The sequence below is a fragment of the Mastomys coucha genome, unplaced genomic scaffold, assembly GCF_008632895.1.
Source record: "Mastomys coucha isolate ucsf_1 unplaced genomic scaffold, UCSF_Mcou_1 pScaffold22, whole genome shotgun sequence".
In the NCBI taxonomy this organism is placed as follows: domain Eukaryota; kingdom Metazoa; phylum Chordata; class Mammalia; order Rodentia; family Muridae; genus Mastomys; species Mastomys coucha.
In genome coordinates, this window is record NW_022196905.1 from 240747048 (window position 1) to 240771334 (window position 24287).

General features: G+C 37.3%; 1 protein-coding gene across 3 annotated transcripts in view; it reads right to left on the reverse strand.

The window, feature by feature from the left end:
- The window catches only part of Cdh11 (cadherin 11), a 155312-nt gene that overhangs the window by 16931 nt on the left and 114094 nt on the right, over positions 1-24287 (reverse strand). For all 3 annotated transcript variants that reach the window (XM_031341050.1, XM_031341048.1, XM_031341049.1), the window contains 4 exons: positions 23693-23860; positions 19725-19912; positions 13604-13857; positions 1927-2063 (listed from right to left, as the gene is read on the reverse strand). In XM_031341050.1, the coding sequence (XP_031196910.1) occupies positions 1927-2063; positions 13604-13857; positions 19725-19912; positions 23693-23860 (747 nt within the window). The remainder of the gene's footprint in view (positions 1-1926; positions 2064-13603; positions 13858-19724; positions 19913-23692; positions 23861-24287) is intronic.

The following is a 24287-nucleotide window of genomic DNA, read 5'->3' on the forward strand; positions in this document are numbered from 1 at the left end:
AGTTTGCTAATGCAACCTGGTCCTGCTACTAAGTAATTTATTATCATGACTCTCAAAGTGGACTCTTGGAAACAGCATAAAATCTACCTGGTCATTTGCAAAACATCTAAATTATTAGACTCTAATACAGATCTTTGGAATAAGAAGCTCTCATGATGAGTCCAAGAGCCTTTGTTATAATAGGAGAGCCATGAGATGGTTTAAGAGAGCTACATATGACATGTTCAAGAATTATCAGTTAATCACTATGCAAAATGCCAGAAGCCTTGATTGCAAGGCTGTTATTTGAGGTTTAACATGATGTTCATATGTTGTAAATTGCTGGAGGCTATAAGCCATCTCTGATAGCTATCCTTGGTTTTCAAGTTGACTACATCTGGAATTAACTAAAACACAAATAACTGGATACAGCTGAGAGTTTTTTTCTTAATTAAATTATTAGAAATGAGAAAAGCACACTTGTAATCTGGATCTTTAAATGGAAAGATAAACCTTTCTTCCAGATCTTTTGAGGTAAGAAGAACTACCTTTAATCTGGACCACAAATTCTGCCGGTGACCTAAATAAAGGATATGGAGGATGGAAACAAATCTTTACTCTTTGCCTGCTTGCTGTAACCATCATTAGCAAGTTCATTCCTTTACTGGCATTAGAATCTACTTCTTCATGATTTTATTGTATAATGGAGACTGATTGAGACATGCTGCCCCATGGACCATACAACTACTGGATTAAACCTTTTGTTCATAGGTCATTACTGTTGGATTAGCTGGACGACAACCTGTAAGTCATTCTATAGATCCACTCATGTGTGTGTGTGTGTGTGTGTGTGTGTGTGTGTGTGTGTGTGTGTGTGGAGAGAGAGAGAGCGAGAGAGAGAGAGAGAGAGAGAAAGAGATTAAATCTGTAAGTTCTGATACTCTAGAGAATCCTAACTAAAGTGCTATCATTCTGAGTGTGTATGCAAATCTTCAAAACAAAATGAAAACATTTCTACTTGACTAATTATTGTTCTAATACATAAGTAAGATGAAAATTTAAAGACCAAAAATGGGGATGGGAACCTAGGGACGTACCATAAAACCAAATGCTACTGTTCTAAAATGCATAATATGTAACAAGAAAATGACTCCTGATGCCATTCTACTATATTTCTAGATCAGAACCTTGCTCAACCATCATCAGAGACACTCCCTCCTGCAGCAGATAAGAACAGATACAGAGATCTATAGCCAGGCATGTTACATAGATTGAAATGAGCCTAGAATACTCATCCCTGAAAGGGATGTCTTGCATCAACTCAATCTATTCAGGGTTCAGGGAACCCTGCATGAGAAGAGGCAGGAGTAGTTTAAGAGCTAGAGGAGTTGGAACACACACACACACACACACACACACACAAGTCAATCAAACAAACAAACAAAACCCAAGGCCCTCTAAATCAACATGATAAAAATTCATAGGGATCCACAAAGACTGAGGCATCATGCACAAGGCCTGCACCAGCTTCTCTACATATATATTATGGCTTTAAGATTAGTATCTTATTCCTGAGTTTGTGAATGAGTATGTATGTGATTCTTGCGGCTTCTCACAGAATCTATTTCTGTTAGTTTATTTTGTCCAATTCAGATGTCTTCGTTTTGTTTTACATTAATATATTTATTTTAATTTATTAATTTCTTAGAAGCCTATGTGTTTTCTAATAAGAGACAAAAAGGGAGTGAATCCCAATGGAACTGCAAGGAGTAGATGGAGGGGAAAATGAAACCAGGATATATTACTTCAGAAAAAAGAATCTATTTTCATTAAAAGGAAGAAAAATTCTAAAGCAAAACAATTGTAATTCTCAGCAATTTCATTTTATAGATGAGACAGAATTAATATTTAGTAAAGTCAAATCAAAGCCCTTAGGAGAATACTTACGAATTTCTGCTGCAAAGACAGAGATGTTGAGCCAGGCAGTTTCTTCCCTATCTAGAGGTTTCGTAGTTTTAATAAAACCATCTTCTGGATTAATCGTGAAAAACCTGTCGAGGTCAGTATGACGATCAATTGAATACCTAAGCAGAATGCAAATGAGGCAATTAAACCAAGACATTCAGAGCAGCTTAATATTTGAATATTTTCTCTATGTTATAGTTAAAGCAACTTCTTTTTCAACTGATCTCATGAGTTGAGTTTTCTTCTTAATCAAATTTACTTTTCAAACTTTACACATGAATCTTTTATAGAAATCATTTTGGTATGTTGGACTTCTTTATGCAATACAATGAATGAAAACACTGCTTTGCATATTTGATTGAGAAGTATAATAATGTGTTGCATATTTCTCCATATTTACTATAATCACCCACATCTGAATATTTATGAAATCGCATTTAGGAAGTGAGTTTGCCTCGCTCCCAAGCTACTCAGAAAGTCACAAATGTATCAAACCTTTGCCAAGTTTTGGATATGAAATATTAAATAGTTTCAAGTTTATCTAAATTCATCATTAGAGACCATTTATAGCTCTAAACATCATGATTCCCTACATTAAAAGAAAATGCTAGTTATATTTTGCATAGTTTTTGTTTTTGTTTGGTTTGGTTTGCTTTTTGCTTTAGTTTATTTAGCTATAGATAATTTTATAGGTAATCTCATTCTGAATTCCAAGATACAAATGTAAACAAGGTTCAACCAGTGACTTACAGATTACCCTCTCCACACCTTACTGAGTGTGTTGTGCCTCACAATGAAGTACAAAGATTGTATCAAGTCCTACTAGCTTGGAAGTTTGACTTTTTCAAAGACAGAAGTATTTTCAGAATATTACATTTCAGGTATATGTAAGGTCAGGTGGAAGATGGGGAAAGAGACTTTGAGGTGAAGTCTAACAACATAGCCAGACTTGGTACACTCTAGTGTCTTAAATTTAATGGGCCTAGTAAGCTCGAAACATCCCACCAATTTATTTCACCACCAACCCCAAAGTGAAGAACAAAGATAAATCACACTTATACAAATACCATGTTGGACTTCAAAAGAGGATAGTTTCCTGATGTTAGATGTTTTGGCTACATTTTCCTAAAATGTATAGAATATGTCTATTTCAACACACTAAAGATGGCTGAAAATATAAGAAAGCAGAGGAAGCAAGGATTTTGAGTATCAAAGAACTTACTCTCTCCTAAATGTATGCAAGATGAGATTTACAAATGGTATGTCTGCTTTCTGAAGAACAGATGTCCCTCTTATCTCAGATCAGTCACATCCTTTTCAAGAAAGACAGTCACTCATTTGGCAGCATTTTAAATATTTGAAACATGAGGTCATTCGTGATATACTTTGAACTATAACTCCTTAAGAGAAATAGTTTCTCTTTTCCAAGGGATGAACCTCAACTTGGTCTAGCATTTTCTCAAAGCCAGGAGAAGCTCTGTAGCTGAGTCGGCAGCAGATAGCTCTATATACAACAGAAGATGTTTCCTGCCATAAGGCAACTTTCCATTTAAGTAACATGATGACACATGGGCAATGAGAAAGATGCTAAGGCAAGATCTTACTCTACAGATACAATAATGATCTATGGGCCTGGATTTGGGAAAATCTTAAATCCAGTCATTTTGAATTGCACATAATCAGAATCATATAATTTTGAAAAAGTCACTTGAAAATGCTGAATTACAGCATATTTATGTTTAAACTAGCACAGCAAGATACCTAATTTATATCGTATGCAAGAATAAAATGAGACATCTTCATGCCTCACTGACATTAAGCAATGCAACCCAAAGAAGCAGTTATTTTAGATGTTGCTCCTGCTGCTGTTATATTGGGGAGAAAATAGGAGAGCTCGTGGGTGTCAGAGGGAACCTTCATCCTATAGCCAATAAAAAACCATGGAAGACCTATAAGCAAAGAAACACGTGAATGAAATCAGAAGAACTAAATGATTATTCAGGTAATATAGGAAAGCTGATCTGAGAAAAAGAGAACAGAGGAAATTTAAGAATTAAATGCAGTTTTTAAAAATAAAAGAAATATCAACAGAAATGCCAAAGGAATTGAAACCTCTGTGTTAAATAGAGTAACAATAGGAGTCAGTCAAGGTTTACATATCTGAGATGGCTAGCAGAGTTTTGGAAACATTCTTGCCTGAATGTGTGGAGAGAGCTATGAGGAAACACAAAATTAAATTAATTCAGAAAAAAATAGAATTAAAGTTCAACTAAGAATAGGTTGCACTGTTAAGAGAGTAAAGACTCAACCCTGTGATAGACAGGGGTATAATTAGGGGTTTGAGTGTGTTGTTGCTGGTGCTGGTTATGTAAGTGGTGTTGATGATGGCTGTACACTTGTGCATACACAAATGCATGTGTATAAATGTGGATAGTTGTATATACATGGACATTAGAGGCTGAAAGAAAATCTTGGCTATTGATATTCAAGAACTATACACCTTAATTTTGGGGACAGGTTCTGTCACTAGGATCAGAGAAATGCAAATCAAAATGACCCTGAAATTCCACCTTATACCAATCAGAATGGCTAAGATCAAAACCTCAGGTGACGATCCATGTTGGAGAGGACGTGTAGAAAGAGGAACACTCCTCCATTGCTGGTGGGATTGCAAACTGATACAATCACTCTGGAAATCAGTCTGAGAGTTCCTCAGAAAATTGGAAAAATATCTACCTGAAGATCCAGCAGTATAATCTTAGGAATATAGGCAAAAGACACCCCATCATGCCACAGGGGCACATGTTCCACTATGTTCATAGCAGCCTTGTTTGTGATAGCCAGAAGCTGGAAACAACCCAGATGTCCCATGACAGAATAATGGATACAGAAAATGTGGTTCATTTAACAATGGAATACTACTCGACTATTAAGATCAAGGACATCCTGAGTTTGGCAGGCAAGGGATTAGAACTAGAAAATATCATCCTGAGTGAGGTAACTTAGACCCAAAAGTACATGCGTGGCATGTACTCACTAATAAGTAGATATTAGGAAAAAAAGTACAAAATACTCATGATACAGTCCACAGAACTCAAAAAGATCAGCAAGCAGAAGGGCCCAAGTGAAGACATCTCAGTCCTACATAGGAAGGAGAAGGAGGTAATCATGAGTGGGGGACCTGGGAGGGAAAGTACACAGGGCTGGGGCTGGGAGAAACAGAGGAACTTCTGATCTGGTATTGGGTTAGGGAAAAGGACTGAAGCTCTGAGAACCAGCAGAGAGAATGGAAATAGGCAACCTCAGGAGGTAGGAGGTTGAGGGAACCCTCCAGAATGCAAGAGACCTGGGAGGTGGAAGACTTTCAGGAATCAAAGGGAGAGAGACTTTAGATGAAATGCCCTACACTAGGGAGAGGGAACTTATAGAACCTACCTACAGCAGCAAGACAGGGCATCAAATAAGGGAGAGGGTTGCCATCCCACAGTCAAAATTCTCACCCATAATTGTTCCTGTCTGAAATAACTACAGGGATGGAAATGGAGAGGGGCCTGAGGAAAAGAAGGTCCAGAGACATGCCCAAGATCCAGCTCCAGGGGAGGTCCCAAGGCCTGACACTATTATTGAGGCTACAGAGTGCTCACAAAACAGGACCTAGCATCACGACATTCCGAAAGACCCAACAAGCTGCTGAAAAAGTAAGATGAAGATATTTGCACACAACTAATGGACAGAAGCTGCTGAACCCCATGGTTGAATTAGGGAAAGGATGAAAGAAGCTGAGAAGAATGGTGACCCTGTAGGAGGACCAGCAACTAATCTGGATCCCAGAGATCTCTCAAACACTGGATCACCAAAAAGACAGTATACACTAACTGATATGAGGCCCCCAACACGTATACATAGAGGACTGCTGGGTCTGTGTTTAATCAGAGATGATCCACCCAACCCTCATGAGACTGTAGGACCCAGGGAGTTTAGAAGTCAGGTGGGATGGGGGTGGGGTGGGAACATCCTTGTGGATACAGGAGAGTGTGGAGGAGGTATGGGATGTGGAACAGTCAGAGGGTGGACCAGGGAAGAGCATATAAAATCTGGAGTGTAAATAAATAAATAAATAAATGAATAAAATGAAAAAGAAAGCAAGAAAGCCAGGTGAGCTAAAAACCTACAATAGAAACAAACACAACTGGCAAATAAATTAAATTAATAATTTATTATTAAATAATCCTTAATAATATTTTACTATACTCATAGATCAGTGTCTAGCCCTAGTCCTATCTTATCATCAGTGAGGCTTCCTCAGGCAGCTGATGGGTGGAGAACCTGAGACCTACATCCAAACATTGGGCAGACAACTAACAGTGGCAGTGGCTAGTGGGTGTGTCTCTGATTCTTTTGCTTATTCTTGGGACACTTTTCCTCTAATGGATTGCCTCATCCAGCCTTAAAAGGAAGCTTTGTGCCTAGTTATGGCATCTTGTTATACCATTTCTGCTTGATCTCCCTGGGAGACCTGGTTTTGTTGTTGTTGTTGTTTGTTTTTGTTTTTGTTTTCTAAAGGGAAGTGGAAGAGTAGTGGATCTGGAAGAAAGCTTAGGAGTGGGCAGGGGTACAGGAATGAACAGAGGAGAGGCATTATGTAAGAAGAAAAAACAAAAAAATAAGACATGGTAAATATGAGCTCAGAGACATCTCTATTGTTTTTCTACAGTACTGAAACCTGAACTCAGTATTGTTAATGCTTGTTTTCCAAGCTCTCTAGAGCTATATGCCTACCCCTACCTACAAATATCAGTATAAAGAGTAACTAAGCCTGTGAGGAAGAAACAAATAGAATAAAAATGAACAGCACATACCATAACAAATTCAGAATTAGAATCTGGAGAAAAATCAGCCCAGCAGCGGAGAGTATAAAGTACCAACTCAATTCAGTCATAGCATGAGAGAAAATCCTATAGGTGAGTGGACATAGACAGATTTTGAAATCAAAACATTGAGCCTTAGAGAAGACCCCGAGTGTTGGAAAAGTGATCAAGGACTAAACAAGGCACCAGGTCGGAGGCAAGAACAAGTGATCGTCAAGGAAACCAAGGACACAGGCTGTTTGAGTAAGAAAATAAAATGCTAACCAATAATGTGTCAAATGCTATAGAATCTTGGAAAAGGCATCTGCAAATTTGCAAGAGGCTCAGAGTTTTGATGAGGTTCTGGGAGGTGGCTCAGTTGTTAAAGTGTCTGTTTCATATACAAGGGGACCTGAACTCAGGTCCTCATCATAAGGGTCCATCAAGGAGGCACCTAACTACAACACCAGCACTGGGGTAACACACAAACAGATGCTTGGCCCTTGCGACCCAACCAGTCTATTCAATTGGTGAGCCGTAGGTTCAAGGTGAAACTCTGGCTCACAAAGCAAGGAGGAGAGCATCAGAAGAGGACACCCAGTGTTTTGACATTTAATGTACATGTGAAGACATGCATATGCACCATTATGAAAGAACACATACACATAACCCCACATATTCACTTGTATACACCACACATGTACACACACACACACAATTTTTAAGTGTTTAAATGATAGTATAAAGTCTTACTTTCATGTCCAATTTCACAAATATCTCTAAAGATAGAGAGAATAACCAGAACCTTAAGTGGTGAGAATTTCACATGTAATTTATCAGATATCACTCAGAAAAGGAACCCAAGTGAATAGGACAGGGACTTGGCTCTGTTTGGTTCTTGAGAATCTGTGGGTAATTATAGACTTAGAAATTGCCTGCATGCTCAGAACAGCTAGAACTGGAAATATGACCCAAATAAATGGATTGCAGATGTGGATTCATGGAGACAATGAAGTGCAGGGGAAATAAGTAGTTCCTCCATGTGTCTTTATGTTGATGTTCTTCTTAAAAATCATCAGCGCATCTTGATATTCCTGATCAAACATAAATTATAGTAACTCATAACTAAGAATATACTGAAGTACTTCAAAGGCATAGCAAGGCATTCTTGTCATTATGTACAGTGTTAACATTGGCCTATAGCTAAGAGAGCTGACTGAAGCTAAAATCAATCTGGATTAAAATCTAGTCTCCAACACTGGTCACATGAGCTTAAACTTAAGCAAGACATATTTTCCCTCTGATCTTATATCCCCATCAACTGCTACTGAGACAGTCATGGCCTCAAAGTGATCTATGAGGATTCAGAAAAATTGCCTAAAATGTATTGTTTTGATTTTAAAAAATATTTCATAAATGACATCTCTCATCATTGAAGATAATACAGTAAAATGCAATGTATAAACCTTCTATCCATTCCTATTTAAAAACTAATTGGAATGTAGCCCAGAGTGGGCTCAAATTTAATGGGTAGCCAATGTATGACCTTGGACATCTGATCCTTCAGCTGCTACCTCTAGAGTGCTGAGATTATAGGTACACACCTCTATACTCTGGAAATGCTCGGATGGTCATCAAACCCAGGGCCTTACATGTGCTAGATATAAGTTCTACCAACTGAGCTACACCATGCATCCTCATTTTATTTAATAAAGTGTGTATATTCCACAGTCTGTTACAAATTCATTTATATTTCCATCCCCTTGTTTTTAGTATTTTTTTCATGTCACAGCATGAGAGATAATTAATTGTTTTTATTCTTGTGAAAAACTATAGATTATATATGATTTTGATAGTGCTTCAACAAATGTTTACATTTTGATAATTTCAAGTAAAAGTCATTAAAATTTCATGATCTTAAGCTTATCATTTATTTCATTTGGAACATTCAACCATGTTTAAGATACATGGCAAAATATTAAGATTATTAATGTTAGTCATGGTCACATTACTGGGCTAGATACACTAGAGTTTATTCTAATACACTAGAATTTATTCCTTCTCTCTAACTACAATGTCAAGTCTATTGAACCAACTCTTCTCATGTCCATAGCCCTTCTACTCTCCCCAGTGTCTCTAATCACTAACCAACACAAAATGTGTCTGAGATTTCACATTCTACATATGCATGAGATCATGTAGTATTTGTTTTCTTCTGCTTTGGTTGGTTGGTTGGGGTTTTGCCCTGGCTTGCTTCACTGAAAAAAAAAAAATGTCCACCTAGTTCATCTTCATTCCTGAAACTGAAAATGATAGAATTCTATGACTTTGATTGCTGAACAGTTCTGTGCAGTGTGGATTCATCCCATTTTCTTCTCTACTATCTGTGGATAGGCATTTAAGTTGTGCCTGTATCTTGGCTACTGTGAACAGCCCTGCGATAAACATGGAGGTACAGATGTCCCTTCAACTTACACATTTTATTTCTCTTAGATGAATACATGCTAGTAGTAGAGCTGGACCATATGGTAGTGCTACTGTTGAGTCTTGAGTCTCCAGTACTATTTCTCGTAATGGGTATACAAATCTGCATTCTTACCAACAATAAATGAGTATTTCTCTCTCTCCCTCCCTTTCCTTGCTTGCTTTTTTTCTTCTGTTTTCTGGTTGAGACTGGTCATTTTAGCTGTGGCAAGGGGAAATTTAAATTGCAGTGTTTATTGACATGTGCTTGGTTGTTTACAATACCAACTGTCTTAAGAATGTACATGCACATGTTCGTGGGTGTGCATGTAGACATGTGAGCACCTGCATGTACAGGCCAGAGGACAATTTTAGGCACCATTTCTTAAAGGCTGCCAATCTTGTTTTTGGAGACGAGATTTCTCCCTTGCTTGGAGTTCATCAAGTAGGCTAGGGTGGCTTGACAGTAAGTTCTAGGAATTTTTTCCCCCACCTCCGGCTCCCTAAAACTGGAGTTACAAACATACTCTGACACATTCATGTGTGTGTGTGTGTATGTGTATGTGTATACATATACATGTATATTTATGTGCATATATGTACTGCTTTATTGCTTTGCTTGCTTTTTTTCCACTTTGTTGTTTCTAAATGTTTTTAAGTATGTGTAGTATATATGCCTGTGTAGCATGTGCCGTGTAGAAACCAGAGAAGAATGTTAGATGTCCTGTTTTATTCCTCTCCACCTTATTCGTTTGAGGTAGCATCTCTCGCTGAACCTGGACCTGGAGCTAGGCTGGAAACCAGCAAGCCCCAGAGGTTTACATGTTTTCATTCCATCCCCTGCTCAGTTTGCATATGTGCATACCTGTGCTTGACATTTTGTGTGGATTCTGGAGGTTTGAATGTTGGCCTTTGTAATGGCAAAAGAACTATTCTCACTCTCTTAGCTATTTACCTAGACAATGTATGGCTTTACAACAAAAGTAGGTTCTGGGGATCCAACCCAGGTTCTTATGCTTTTAAGACTAGGGCTGACTGAGCTATTTCCCCCAGCATGTTTTACATAGTTGTTTGCTGTTTGCATATTTTTATTGTAGAAATCTTTCAGACACTCTTGGGGATGCCAACAAGGGCTTGCTGACAGGAACCTGATATAACTGTTTCCTGAGGGGCTCTACCAGTGTCTGACAAATACAAATGTGGATATGCTCAGCCAACCATTGGACTAAGCACAGGGTCCCCAATGAAGAAGATAGAGAAAGGACCCAAGGAGCTGAAGGAGTTTGCAGCCCCATAGGAGCTAATCAGTACCCCCAAAACTCTCACGGATTAAACCACCAACCACAGAGTACACATGGAGGGAACCATGGCTCCAGCCACATATGTAGTAGAGGATGGCCTTGTTGGTCATCAATGGGAGGAGAGGCCCTTGGTCCTGTGAAGGCTCTATGCCCAGTGTAGGGGAATGCCAGGGCCAGGAAGCACTACTGGATGGGTTGGTGAGTAGGAGGAGGAGGGAAGGGATAGGGGTTTTTGGAGGGGAAACCCAGAGAGGAGAGAACATTTGAAATGTAAATAAAGAAAATATATAACAACAACAACAACAACAACAACAACAATAATAATAATAATAATAATAATAATAATAATAATAATAAAGAAATCTATTATTGGATGTTTTTGTGGGTTATTCAGTTATATTGGGGTTTTCTGATATGTGCTCAATACAGGTTCGTTGTATAAATCTTAGAAGGAAATGTCATCACTTTCATACCTAAGAGTCTGAGATACTAAAGCAAACCATGACCATTATATTATTCATTCAGTGAACAGATGTCCACCATAGGTAAGCACCACAGTCAGGAAAGAATTCAGTGACTACTTAGAACACAGGTGAGCAAACACCCAATGGCAAGGGATAACTAACCAATATATTAGATTGTACAGGATACAGGGTCTCTGTCAAAAGAATTCAACTCTGTTTTTTGTAGCATGGAAGGGATCATAGACAATGCAAAATAATGTTACTATTACCTTCTTGTAAAACATAATTATTTTGAAAAGTGAAGGAATCCTAGTTGCTCACTTCAAAACTTCTTATAATGTTACAATAAACAAAACTCTGTGACACTGGCATATGGATAGGCACAAATACAAAGGCACTTCAATTGGGAGTCCAGAATGTGGACATCCATCTGTAAGGTACAGACACCAATTTGAAATAAATCAAAGATCTAAATAAAAATCTAAAACTATAAAATTTCTTCAAAGAAAAATAGAGATGTAAGTATTTTTGAGTTTATCTAGAATGAGCCATAATTTGTAAATCTGCCAAGTAAAGTAGAAGCAACCAAGGAGGAAAAGAGTGGACTTAATCATAATCAAAAAACATTTTTGCCTCTAAAGAAACAGGAAAATTTAGAGGCAGCTCACTGAATGAGAGAAAATATTTGCAAATCAAATAAGTCTCTATGGCACCCAGAATACATAATGAACTTTTATAATTCAATAATAAAGAGATGGTTAATACAATTGCATAATGGGAAAGGGATTTAAACAGCTGTTTATTCTCTAGAAAGACATAGGCTGCTACTACATGAATATCTATATGGATACTTCCTATCACTATCTGTCAGTGAAACAAACATGACATATGTTTTGGAATTTATTAAGGTGCCTAGAATCAAAAAGATATAAGCCATACGGCTGACACCATTGGAAAATAGCAGAGCCAGTGTGAAAGAATTGGCAGCTGCTCAGAAATTTAAACACAGGCTTGCTACATGATTAAGCAATTTTAACTCTAATTACATAACCAAGAGAGAGACAACATGTATATGCAAAGATGTGTGGAATGCTGTGAACAGAAACTATATCTATAAAATCCAACAGTTAAAATGACATGAATATCCATGTAAATGACACAGGTAAAAAAAAAAAAAAAAAACACTGAGTATTCTTACAGCAGAATATAATTTGGGAGTCAAAATGAATTTCAGATGCAATCTGCAATGTTATTGATTCTCCAAATGATACTGATTGGAAGCACCCAGTACACCAGATCACATGTGGCGTTAGCTTACTTGAGTGAAACTACATACCTATATCCTTTGAAAGGATGTATACAACACTTTGTGACATGGAGGTTTTCAAAAGGAAACAAGCAATGAAGGAAAGGTGGTAAGGCTTTATGTGGAGGAGAGAAAGTGAAGGAAAAGAGAATTTTGTGTCTATATTTGGCTTGAAGGATGAATATTAGATGAGACAGGCACCAACCCTACTTGAGATTAGCATAATAAGTACTCCACCACCAGTTGAAAAGCAGAGATACCAGTCTGAAGACGTAGCATGGAACAGGTAGGAATTATGAGTTCAGAGAAGGACTTAGATGGGTTGGGGGATTGAATAAGATCTTTAAAAACAATACCAGGTTGTAATTCACTCCTGAGTATTGTTGTTTTTCTTTCATGTTATATTTGAGTACGCATTGTATAGCAATAATTTTGGCTAAAATGTTGATATAAGTATATTATCTGGGAGCCTGAATGCAGAGAGATGCTAAGAAGACAAATGAAAAAAGGAAAGTACAGAAGTGGCCACAAAGAGGACAAAAGACAACCTAGTCTAGGGAACTGGACTTCACACAACTTTCAAATTTGCACGATATAAATGTCTTTATATCTGTAGGCCAAACTCCTTCTCTGCCTCATTCTCATTACTCTGCCTTTTTGGTCACCAGCTTCATTGCTCAGTAATTCTGAGTAATGGTGGGAAGGAAAAGCAGAATTCTGCTTCTAAATAACAGAAATAAAGTCATGCAATGGGAACTCCATTACCTTTGCTCAGCAAGGGTTAGACAGAACTTCCCTATGACTTGTAGCAGATCACAAATTATGCCCTTCTGTTCATTTTGCCTTGTTGCATCCTAATTTTATTTTATCAATTTAAGAAACTACAGCTCGTATGAGAACAAAGTGGAGAAGATACATTGGATCATACATCTAACACACGTACTAAAGTCATCAGTTCTTAAGGAGATGTTAAATACATGATAAATACTATCATTATTTCATAATAATTACTTGTACTGCATCTCATTTTCATAAAGCTGGTAGAACTGGCTAAATGGCTATATCAACCAATATACATCAGGTGTATGTTTTGTAGCGAATTAGAGAGCTTGAAGACTAAGCAAATGTTAGTGGCAGAAATGGAAAGAACTCTTCTCTTGTAAATCTTAAGTTTATTTGAAATCTATTGAACCTGGGCATATTTTGAAATGAAAGGCCATGGTTCCTGTAAGACTGATCCTAACCTTCCTGCCTCTAACGTTTTCCGTGCATGTTTACCTTATTGGGCTGTTGGCAGCATCGGGGTCTTTGGCATGTACTCTTCCAACCACAGTGCCAGCAGCTGCATTTTCTTGAACTTCATGGATATAACTTGGGGCCAAGAACATGGGAGGCTCATCAGCATCTTCTACTGCAATCTTGACAGTTACCGTGTCCTTGAAAGGTCCATTGCTGATGAACTTCGGATCAATGTGAACATTCGCGGCCTCTACCTTCAAGCTATATGCTCTTTTGGTTTCAAAATCTACAGGCTGGTAAGAACAAAAAGAAGATTGGCAACTAGTTCCTTGAAGAATAATGGGAGATAAAAATCCTGATTGGTACACAGAATAAAGCAAACAGTTTCTCAAAGAGAGAAAATTTATGCCCATTCAGTACCCAATAATGTAAGCCACGTGGTCAAGAAATCAAAACAAAAAATTGTTGAAGCATGAGGTGTATATGGTACAAGGAACATTGCAAGCATGGATGTACCACTCCACATAAAGCCAACCACATTTTCTATAGCCACCAAGGTGGAGTTAACATCCATATGGTGCTTACTCTGTGAAGTGCCACAAATCTGATAATAATTTAAAAACTGCTCCATACTACCTGTTACACAAACACACAATATCCTAGCCTCATCATACTCATTGCTTCATTTCTGTTGGTTTATTTTGACTAGATTATGCTTTCCAAAGACAACCACCTTACCAGCACATTCATAGGATTATTTATTATAGTTTACAGACAGATTTGGGTAGGTGGATCTCTTAAATAAGGCTAATTGAATTTCTCTATTTTTCCCTTTGTATATATGTGTGCATGTCTTTCAGGCTGACATGGACATAGAGAGTCTTATACACCTTATACATGGACATGCACATAAGACCTCTCAATTGAACTCAGAGCTCATGGATATTCAACTACTGGTCTAGCTCCCCACAGGCAGACTGCTCCACTAACTCCTGCTTTTATAGGCTCAGGCATACATCAAATGCTATAAACACTGAGAAATCTGTCCAGTCCTACATACTTATTATCATGTTTGTCTTTTCCAAATCTTTGAATCCTAGATATTTCAGAATAATTCTAATATTTTAATATGCTTTGTGCTTCCCAATCCCCCTTTTAATAGATATTTACAGCTTTCTAGCTAAAATGGAATGCCATAGCTCTTTTTAGTGCATTCATTATGAGGTTATCTCCTCTTAGGGCTAAATAATTGATGGTAGAGGTGACCTTTCCTTTGGTCAAAGCACCTATATGACAAAATGGTTCATTTATAGAATAACAAGTACAAGCAGAACATATTTTCATACAAGAAAAACAACTCAGAGCTTGCATTTGAATAGACACAGTCGCAGGACTGTTGATGTAAAGCGCTCCTTATTTCTGAATAAACAATACAGAGAGTTAGCAAAGGGTGACAAGCAAAACTGTATTAAGTCCAGCACCTAAGACACAACTCCCAAAGCAATATTCCAATGAGGCAAACCTAACAAATATTTGGAATAATCTTGATCTTTTAAGGCTGGCATCTACTTTCTGTGCAGTTGTCATTTACCTAGTAAATACTTATTCTGAATGAATACACAATCACAGGCTTAGAGTTGACCTAGTTTTGTATTGCTCCAGACTCAAAACTGTCATCATTTCAGAAAGCATAAGCATTTTGAGTATCCTTGACTCTGTTACCTTCCATCTTCCTCCCCTATAACCAAAGACCACTCCTTTTTGAGACTAACAAACCTGTCCTCTAATTCTCCATTATTCTATCTTCCCAGGTGGAACCCAGAAGCTCTGAGATTCTTGAACGTATTGCTGAGAAGCAGAAAAAAAAATTATAGACTAGCAATACAAGGCTCTTGCAGTTTCTCAGAAATTTCTGTAATGTCTGAACTGAATCACAGATTGGAACATGATAATTCTGAGAGCAGGTAAACTATAATTAGAAGAAGTTGCTATTCCTAGAGCAAACCCTTTTGAACTTGATGGATTCCTAAGGACCCAGATGTATCCTACAAGATATAGTTTCCACTAGGAAGCCCTGTTTGTGTTAAGTAGCATGTTCATGCTGCAGTCTAACTCGTTGGCTTTATCCAGATCTTTCCATATTATGAGCTCCAGGTATTTCCAATGGTTTGTCTGGAATATCTTTTCCCACAATAGTGAGACCCTATTAAGTACCCTGGAAGTTAGCCCAGCCTCATTGTTTTGAGAACTTGGGCTCAATTGACCTGAACAGCAGCTGTGTGTGGTCTCATAGCTCCCTTTCCCTAATGCTAATGGTGGAGCATCTCCAAAGGATCTACTGAGCCTTGTTGATCTTTGCCTCCGTATAACCAAGAAGGACTGCCTCATGTTGTAATCAGCATCAATCATTTTACTGAATGAGCAGCAGGGCTAATGCCTCGATAACATTTAAGCATTTGCTTACAATAAATTCCCTTTCTCCTTCCAAACAGGATTTGAGGTAGTCCCCCATGTGGACATTTATATCCATGTTATGAATAGTTGAAATAAAACTAAATGAGGCGACACACTGCATAAGCCATAAAAATCTTAATGCCCACCGCAGCTTACTAATCCTCACCTCTGAAAATTCTCCCTTAGGGATTCATTCTACAGAAAATTCAAACAAACAGTATTGAAAATGCACAGTATTTGTTAGCTATAATAGAAGGTTATATCTAATCTGGGGAAATGTACACATAGAACAGATAATCCAACTGTGAGATTTTATTAAGGAAATAGTGTTCTGTCGATAGGATGGGTTGTAATGTAGTCATTAAAAATGATTATGTATGTTATATAACAGCATGTAAAGTGTTTATGCTGTGACATTATGTTTAAAAATCAGATCACCTATGACTGGAAGCATATAAAATATATATTCACATCTATGTATAAATTTACAAACCAAATAAAATAAAATAAAAACAATATTTGATTAAAACACGAATTGCTTCAAATGTCTTCTATTGCTGTTCTCACAATATCTCAGAAGTTTACTTGATTTCAAAAAACAGCTTACAAGCTATGCGGGCATTTATTTACAATGGGTGGAATTTCTACCTGGCCAGTGATACTCTAATGGACAGATGGTTAGAGTTGTCTTTCTGACTGGTATCAAGCCACCTATAGGTTAATCTGTAATTTACATTGTTCTGGACAGAACTGCACAAAGAACGGTTAAATACAGAGAACACAGGTTTCTCTTCTTTGCCATTAAACTCAGAACCTGGGTCAGAAGTCGACAAACATTATTTTGAAAAGTCCTTTTTTGAAAAGTATTTTTACAAAGGAATCTATCAAGTCTGTCACATAGGTAAGAATGACTTTTCCATGTGGCCTTGTACTTCACTCCTTTTGACTGTATGGGTTAGAAGATTGACAGGTCATTGACATATTACTTAAAATTCATCTCCTTCTTTCCAAACATGACTCCCCAAATCCTCAATGTTCCTGACATCATCTTCTTCCTTCCTTTTGTGCCTTTTTTCACCTTTTGAGATCTTCCTCCTTTTTTTCCCCCAACACCATTTTGTCAGTGGTCCAACTGTGTGTTTCTACTCTAAGGAGCAAATCCCCTGCAGTCTATTCATTATATCCTGTTCTCCCTGAAATCAGTCTTTCCCAAGCCAGGTTTTGGGCCTTCTTTTCTCCTTGTCAGTCTAGGAAAGTGCTGTTTACTGTCAGGATCAGCTCAGGATATTTCTCTCAGAAGCCATGCCCAGTCCAGATGGGTGATCTCACACATTTTGCCATCAGTGAATTTTCAACTGGAGACTGATTATACTCCCAGTCCCCTCAGAGGTATTTGGTAAAAATTCAAAAAATATTTTTAACTATTATCATAACAGTGTGTTGAGGAGAAGCGTATGTCTACGAACCTATACATGATGATGGTTTGAGAACTGTAAAATGCTTTTTATTGTTTGGAATATTCCTCTATGACCAAGATTTTTCAAGCCTGAAGAATCAATGAAGTAAAGCCTGAGGATACTCCTCCCATCATAACTGATTTACTAAACTAAATTTGTGATTCCCTGTGGCTAGCACTCCATCTCTTACCTTTTAGATTCCCAGCTTTTACCAAAGTCTGCCCGACAAATGGCTATAACTGATTAACTCAGAAGAAAATAAACAACTGAATTAAGATGAAAATGAAAATGATATACTAAAGAAAATCTTTAAAATACAAAAATATCCCTATGGGATCTTTTAATATGCCTTTATATTATTAAATCGTATGTAATGTCTTCCATGGGACATTTCAACATTTTTAGTCTACTAATAATTTCACTTTGATTTCATTTTCCTGTTGGGCATTTGGAACTTTGTGGTACAAGTTAAGACAAATCTTCTCTTCCAAATTAAATAAAAGCCTACATTGTTTTAAATTTAAATGTCATTGCTTTGTAAGAGCTTATCCTATGCCTGTAATAAACAGTGGATTGGGGGAAAATGCACAAATTAATCATATGCAGAGAGCTCATTTGCCATGTATGAGTTTCATGGGGATGATTTAAATGTTTTAGGATTTTAGAACCTTATGTTTTTATACCTTGAATACACTGAAAACAGGTGACAACCTTCGCCTAGCCAACTATCCAATTACTTGAGCAGTAAACGATAGGAGACAGGAATCGCTGATGTCAACGTTCATGAGTCAGTGTCATGTGGGAGGGATAGTAATATTAATTAACGAAGAAAGTTGACAGCTACACACAGTTAACAAAGCTACTTTCCAAAAGAGACATCAAAAAGAACAGCTCTCCATCCTCTTGTGGCTGATAATTAGACATCTTTGGTAATGAAACATAGTAAGGAGTAGAGACTTCTGATCTTTACCTCAATTTCCACCTGAGATTTTATTTGTTTTTTCTCTATATGGTCACCTATGTTTTCTTTGTTCTATGTCCTCTAAGTTTTCCCCTCCCAATATGCTTTTCATTACAGTGAAAGATCAACTGCACATGCTACCTGCTTAAAAAAATAATCTCCCCAGGGCCATCTTCTCCTTTTCTCCAGGTACTTGCTCCTTTATTGATTCTTCAATAATTTTTTTCTCATTGTTACAATCTAATCTTTTCTATCAAACCAAGAAGCTTAATATTCATACTATAAAACCTAGTAGAAAATGAATGCTTGATTAAAACCAAGGCAATCCCCTCAACCAATTCATATTTAATGCTCCTTACTCTGTGATGATGGAGAGGTGTTGATTTCTCAAGTGGTAAATCAGAAGGGAAGAGCTTTAGAATGTACTGTAATTGTTTCTTAACTTAAAAGGAATATTATCTGACTTTCTGGCTCAGTTGCTTCCAAAATGTTTTAAGAGGGACATTGCTTCCAATATCATCTATATTTGAATTCCACATGTGTCTGTGTGACTATGACTAAGTAGGTCTGAGTCTCAATTACAAAATTAAGTTGAGGAATTATTGATCATTGAAACAATCTATTTATTTCATGACTTTCTCATGTTAAAAAATGAATGAGATGTGGGTTATTTCTGCCCCACAGTCATTAAAGAGTAGATATAAGATTGATTTATTTAAAACTAAACAAAAGGAAACAATATACTCTTCTGTATAATTAATTCATGCAGGGATAGTTTTTGTTCCTGATGAGATTTTAAATTAATAAGGAAGGAGAATCTTTATTGTTACTTCGAGTTCAGATTTATAAAAACAGGAAAATAGAGATTAGTTAAAATTTCACAAAGCATCCCACAGTGGAGTTTACTAGCAATGTTTGAAATAAGATCATTGTGTATTCTGTATTAGCTGACTTAGTCTGACAGACCTCAATGAAATTAGAGTTGGTTTTCTCAAACTCAGATTTATGAATTTGTTGTGTCTCCCACCAGAAAATTTTGACAAAATACAGAACAAGCCAGAAACTTCAGGCAGGTATAATCTGCTCTTTGGCCAGCACTTTCTGCAGTATCAGTATGAAAAAGACTTCTCTTATATCCTCAGAGTTCAGGTGTTAGCCACAAATTGATAAAGTCTTCCCTCAATCTTTCAAAGATAGACATATTTCTTAGCCATTAGTCCACTGTCTTCCTTACGTTGTCTGGGCAACACAGATCTTATCACTGACATGTCTGATTTCTATAACCTACCTTTTTCAGCTTCACCACACCATCCTGTGTTTCATAGTCTGTTGTAATTTCAAACAGTTCTATGCCGTCTCCATCAACGATATTGTATGTGACTAAGCCATTTTCTCCGATGTCTGGGTCTTTAGCCTTCACCCTTCCTACTTCCTCTCCCGGGACAGCTGCTTCTGAAACAGACATCTGGTACACGCCTGAAAGAAGAAGACATCCACTTTTATTTTTCTTTTTATTTGGCAGCTGTAAGACTTCAGATTTCATTGAATCCCAGTACATTTCTCAAAGGGTTTAAAATTGAACTTTCTATTGGTAGACACAGAAGTGAAGCGGATGGATGGGAAGAGGATCCCAGATGGCCTGCTTGCAGGAAGAACGTGTTCCTTACAGCATGATAAAACAATATTGGGGTCCTGGTAAGATGATGAGGTCATCTGCCACATGAGAGGAAGGAATGCAGTGACAAGGATCTATGAAAGAGTCCACGTGCTAGAATACCTGACGCTTCATTTTCAGGGTGTCCCACAAACTAATTCCATGATCTAATTGTCAAGTGAAAAATAGAAGCAGAAGAGTAAATTTGACTCTTTGCTTAAAAAGATTTCATCACTCCATATTTATTTTAGAGACAAATACAAACCTTGTCTTTCAAGAATATCTTTCTTTAGTAAAGAGATAGTTCTCTCTCATCTTACTCTGCATCCCTGTACAAGTTAAGCATAGAATTCTCTGGAAGCTTTTAGACAGTCTACTCCCTCCATATTTATATTTATATTAATCAGAAATGAGAATGGGGCCACATGTGCATATTTATATTTTTTGTAGTATTTATTATTTTTCATGGATGTAAATAATGCTATACATTCTTTTAGCTCTGAAGCTAACTGAAAGGGTTATAACTTAGCATGGTATAAAAAAGAGAAAACAAAACATGTACACATACACTATGATGTTATAGGCTAACTAGTATTGTAAGGTAAGGGATAAAGGGAAGTGTGTGTGTATGTGTGTGTGTTTTGTGTTTAAGCTACACAAGTGGGTATGCAGTTATGTATGTGATTTTCCTCTATATGAGTAAGTGTAAAGATGGAGTGTGATTTTCTATGACAATGCATGTGAGTGGACACACATCATGGTTAAGCATGTGTAGATGAGAAGGAAACCTAGATTTATTTTGGACAGGGTAGAGACAGAAAACTTCCTTGGGAAGAAATCTGCATTCCAGTGAAGGAACTGAGCAAGACAAGTGTATGAACATGTGGGGAATAAGTGTCACAGAACAAGGAACAACAAATGTCATAGAGCCTCAGGTGAGCAGATTCTGAAAATGTACACAATACCCAGGATGGAAGTAAGAGTGGGACTTCTGTTATGGGAGAATAACAGTAGAAAGGAGGCGTATAAAATGGCATTGCTGAAAATAGACAAGATGTTGAGTGCCATTTAGGGAAACCACTAGACAGTTTTCAGTAGAGGAATGAGATGTAGCACCATCATATGACATTTTTGAAAAGCAATCTGTCTAAGACACACTATGAGTTGGTGGAACCTTCTCCTGCAGCGCTCAGCCCACTGGCATTGGATGGGTCCTCTAGACTCCTCATTTCCTCTCCCATAGTCATATATGTAGCAGTGCAGTTCTTTTTGTGATTATACTGTGCCCATTTTCTACCAAATCTTGTATTACATTCATAGTCAAGGCACATTGAGAGTGCCTTTCAGTAGAAATTAACAATGTATAACAAGATTTAGAAGATCTTTTACAATGTAGTTTTCTCCAAATTTCATTCAAGTCCATGACTATGAAACACTAAAACTGAAATGTATTTCTATACCTCTCTCTCTCTCTCTCTCTCTCTCTCTCTATATATATATATATATATATATAGGCATTAATGGATATCTATGAATATGTCTGTCTGACTACTTTTTTGGCATATAGAACAACTGAACATTGTGCAGAATGGAATAGACAGTTTTGACAATGTTGTTTGGGCCTCAGTCTGATCAAAGATGCACACCTTTCCATCTGACTAGTAATAGCAAGGATCACCCATCTCTTTTGAGTTCCTCAAAAGCTAATATGTGTATCATGATCCTTTACCTAGATATCTCCATTTGGTAGATTGTTATTTTACTTTGAATAACTAGTGACTCCGTAAGTAGCATACTTAACTCCCTTCCTTGGTTCTATTTATTTTTTATATTGTGTGTGTCTGTGTGTGTGCATGTGTGTGTGTATGCATATATGTATATATATATATATATATTATATGTGAATATGTGTGTGTTTGTGTGCCTGTATTTGAGTGTACACCATGTGTGTTGGTATGCCCATAGAGACCAGAAAGTATGTCAAATTCCCTGTAACTGGATCCATGGGTGTTTTTGCCATTGCCGGAAACCTTATTATGATTGTGTTATAACTCTGTATTCCCCTTTGCATATATGTATATTTCTGTTAAAGTATGATTTCAGAAACACTTTAGTTCCCTCAATGTACTTTCCCTAGGAGCCAATTATATCTATTAAAACAAAGGCTCTTTTTAGATATTTATAATATTAGTGACCAGATATTAAAATATGGTGCAATTACCATTTAACTTTAATTTCAATATTTTAATACCACTGTCCCCAAAGAGTTGTTTTATTTGGTGATTGAGTGATGGCTCACAATTAAGAGCTTATGTTTTTCTTCCTGCAGGCCAGAGTTTAGTTACTCCCACCCAAGTCAGTTAGCTCACATAATTAGAGCTGCAGGGAAGTCTGGCAGTCCTGGCCTCTGTGGGCACCTACATATAGGAAACACATCCATACATAGACACACTCATAAACACATCACTTAAAATAGTAAACATAAAAGTTTTAAAGATGTATCTTAACTATGCATATGCCCGTGGCTGTGTGCCTATGTACAAAGGAAAGCAGGTACAACGGAGACCAAAAGAAGGCTATAGGTCCTCCTGGAGCTGAGTTACAGCTGTTCAGAGCCAATAATACTGTTGCTGAGAACCTAACCATGGTCTTCTGCAAAAGCAGTATATACTCTTAAGTGCCAAGTCACTTTATTTTCCCTCAATAATTTCATAAGTATTGTAGAATAATCAAAATAACAATATCTGATCAATTATTGCCATTTTTCAGGTTATATAAAAATCAGCACTAGCTGGAATAATTCGGACAAAGATTGTATTTAAATTAGATAGTAAGGTGTCGTCTTCTGATAGTATACAAGAATAGCTCTCATTCTATAGGCCCCTTCACCATTACTTTATGGTCCTCGCATAGAACTGTGAGATCTGGTTGAGCTTCACTGTCATGCTGGCAGCATTCAGGCTACAGGAAAAGAAGCCACATGACTTTTGATGTCAGTTCAGAAAACACAGCACAGTTCTCATGATCAGAACTCAGCCACAGAAAGGCCCATGTGGAGAGGAAGCACAAGCCAATCTCAATTTGCCAGTCTTTTAAGGAATCATAGAAGTAGGTTTTCCTGCCGTAGGAAAGTTGTGCCCAGCTGATGCTGGAGTGGTAACAGAGTAGCTATTTCTCCCATGATCTGCACAAATTGAAAAGTCAAACAAATAAATGTTTGTTTCTTGCAATCACCAAGATGATCAGATCATGGTACTGTTAGCATCGATGGAGAAAATTGAGACAGGAGAAGGTTAATTGATTCCTGCCTTTTATGATTAATACCTAAGAAATAAAATACCACAAGACGTGGATATTCTGGTCTCTAGAGTTTTATAGCTTTTAATGTCTTCCTTACTTCTCATGATCTCTATACTGCTTAACTTTCTTTAGAGTGTTTGTAAGCCACTGTTAACTTGTTCTAGCCTTTTGCAAGAATCATGAAAATGGTTTTTGGTCTTCTAGACTCTTCCTTTTAAGAGCTGGGTAGATTAGGAGTAAATGGGAAGATGAGGATCTGGCTGAGCAGTGGAAAACGGCAAAGCCCAGCTCCGACCCCTTACTTTGTGGAAACTTTGGTGGGTTGTCGTTGACATCAGTCAGTGTGATCGTCACTTTGGTTGTCCCTGAGAGTCCGCCCATGTGTCCACCCATGTCCTTGGCCTGGATCACCACGTGGTACTCCTCCTTGGCTTCTCTGTCCATATTGGGAAGGGCAGTTCTGATGATACCTAGCAAGCAAACAAGGAAAAAATTCACAAGTTTTCATTTACTTCCAGATTTCAAAATATTTTATATCCTGGGAAACTAAAGATACATAAAGTCATTTTAACATGGCCAATATAACAGAAACCACTGGTGATAATACGTCTAGGTCTTATCAAGAAAATAATAAAAAAAATACTTATAGTGTACTAGGTTTTTTTTTTTTCACTCTACCTGGAAGTAACAATGTCTTCCTTCTCAGACACAAGAATCCTGAAGACTAAAATGACAAGAGCCTATTGTATGATAAGCCATATCTGAATCTATACTTCTGGACTTCTAGCAAAAAGCTTTAGAAATCAAGTCCTACATGTAAGTATTAGAACCAGAATTGAACCCACGCATCTATGGTCACTTAATCTTTGACAAAGGAGCTAAAACCATCCAGTGGAA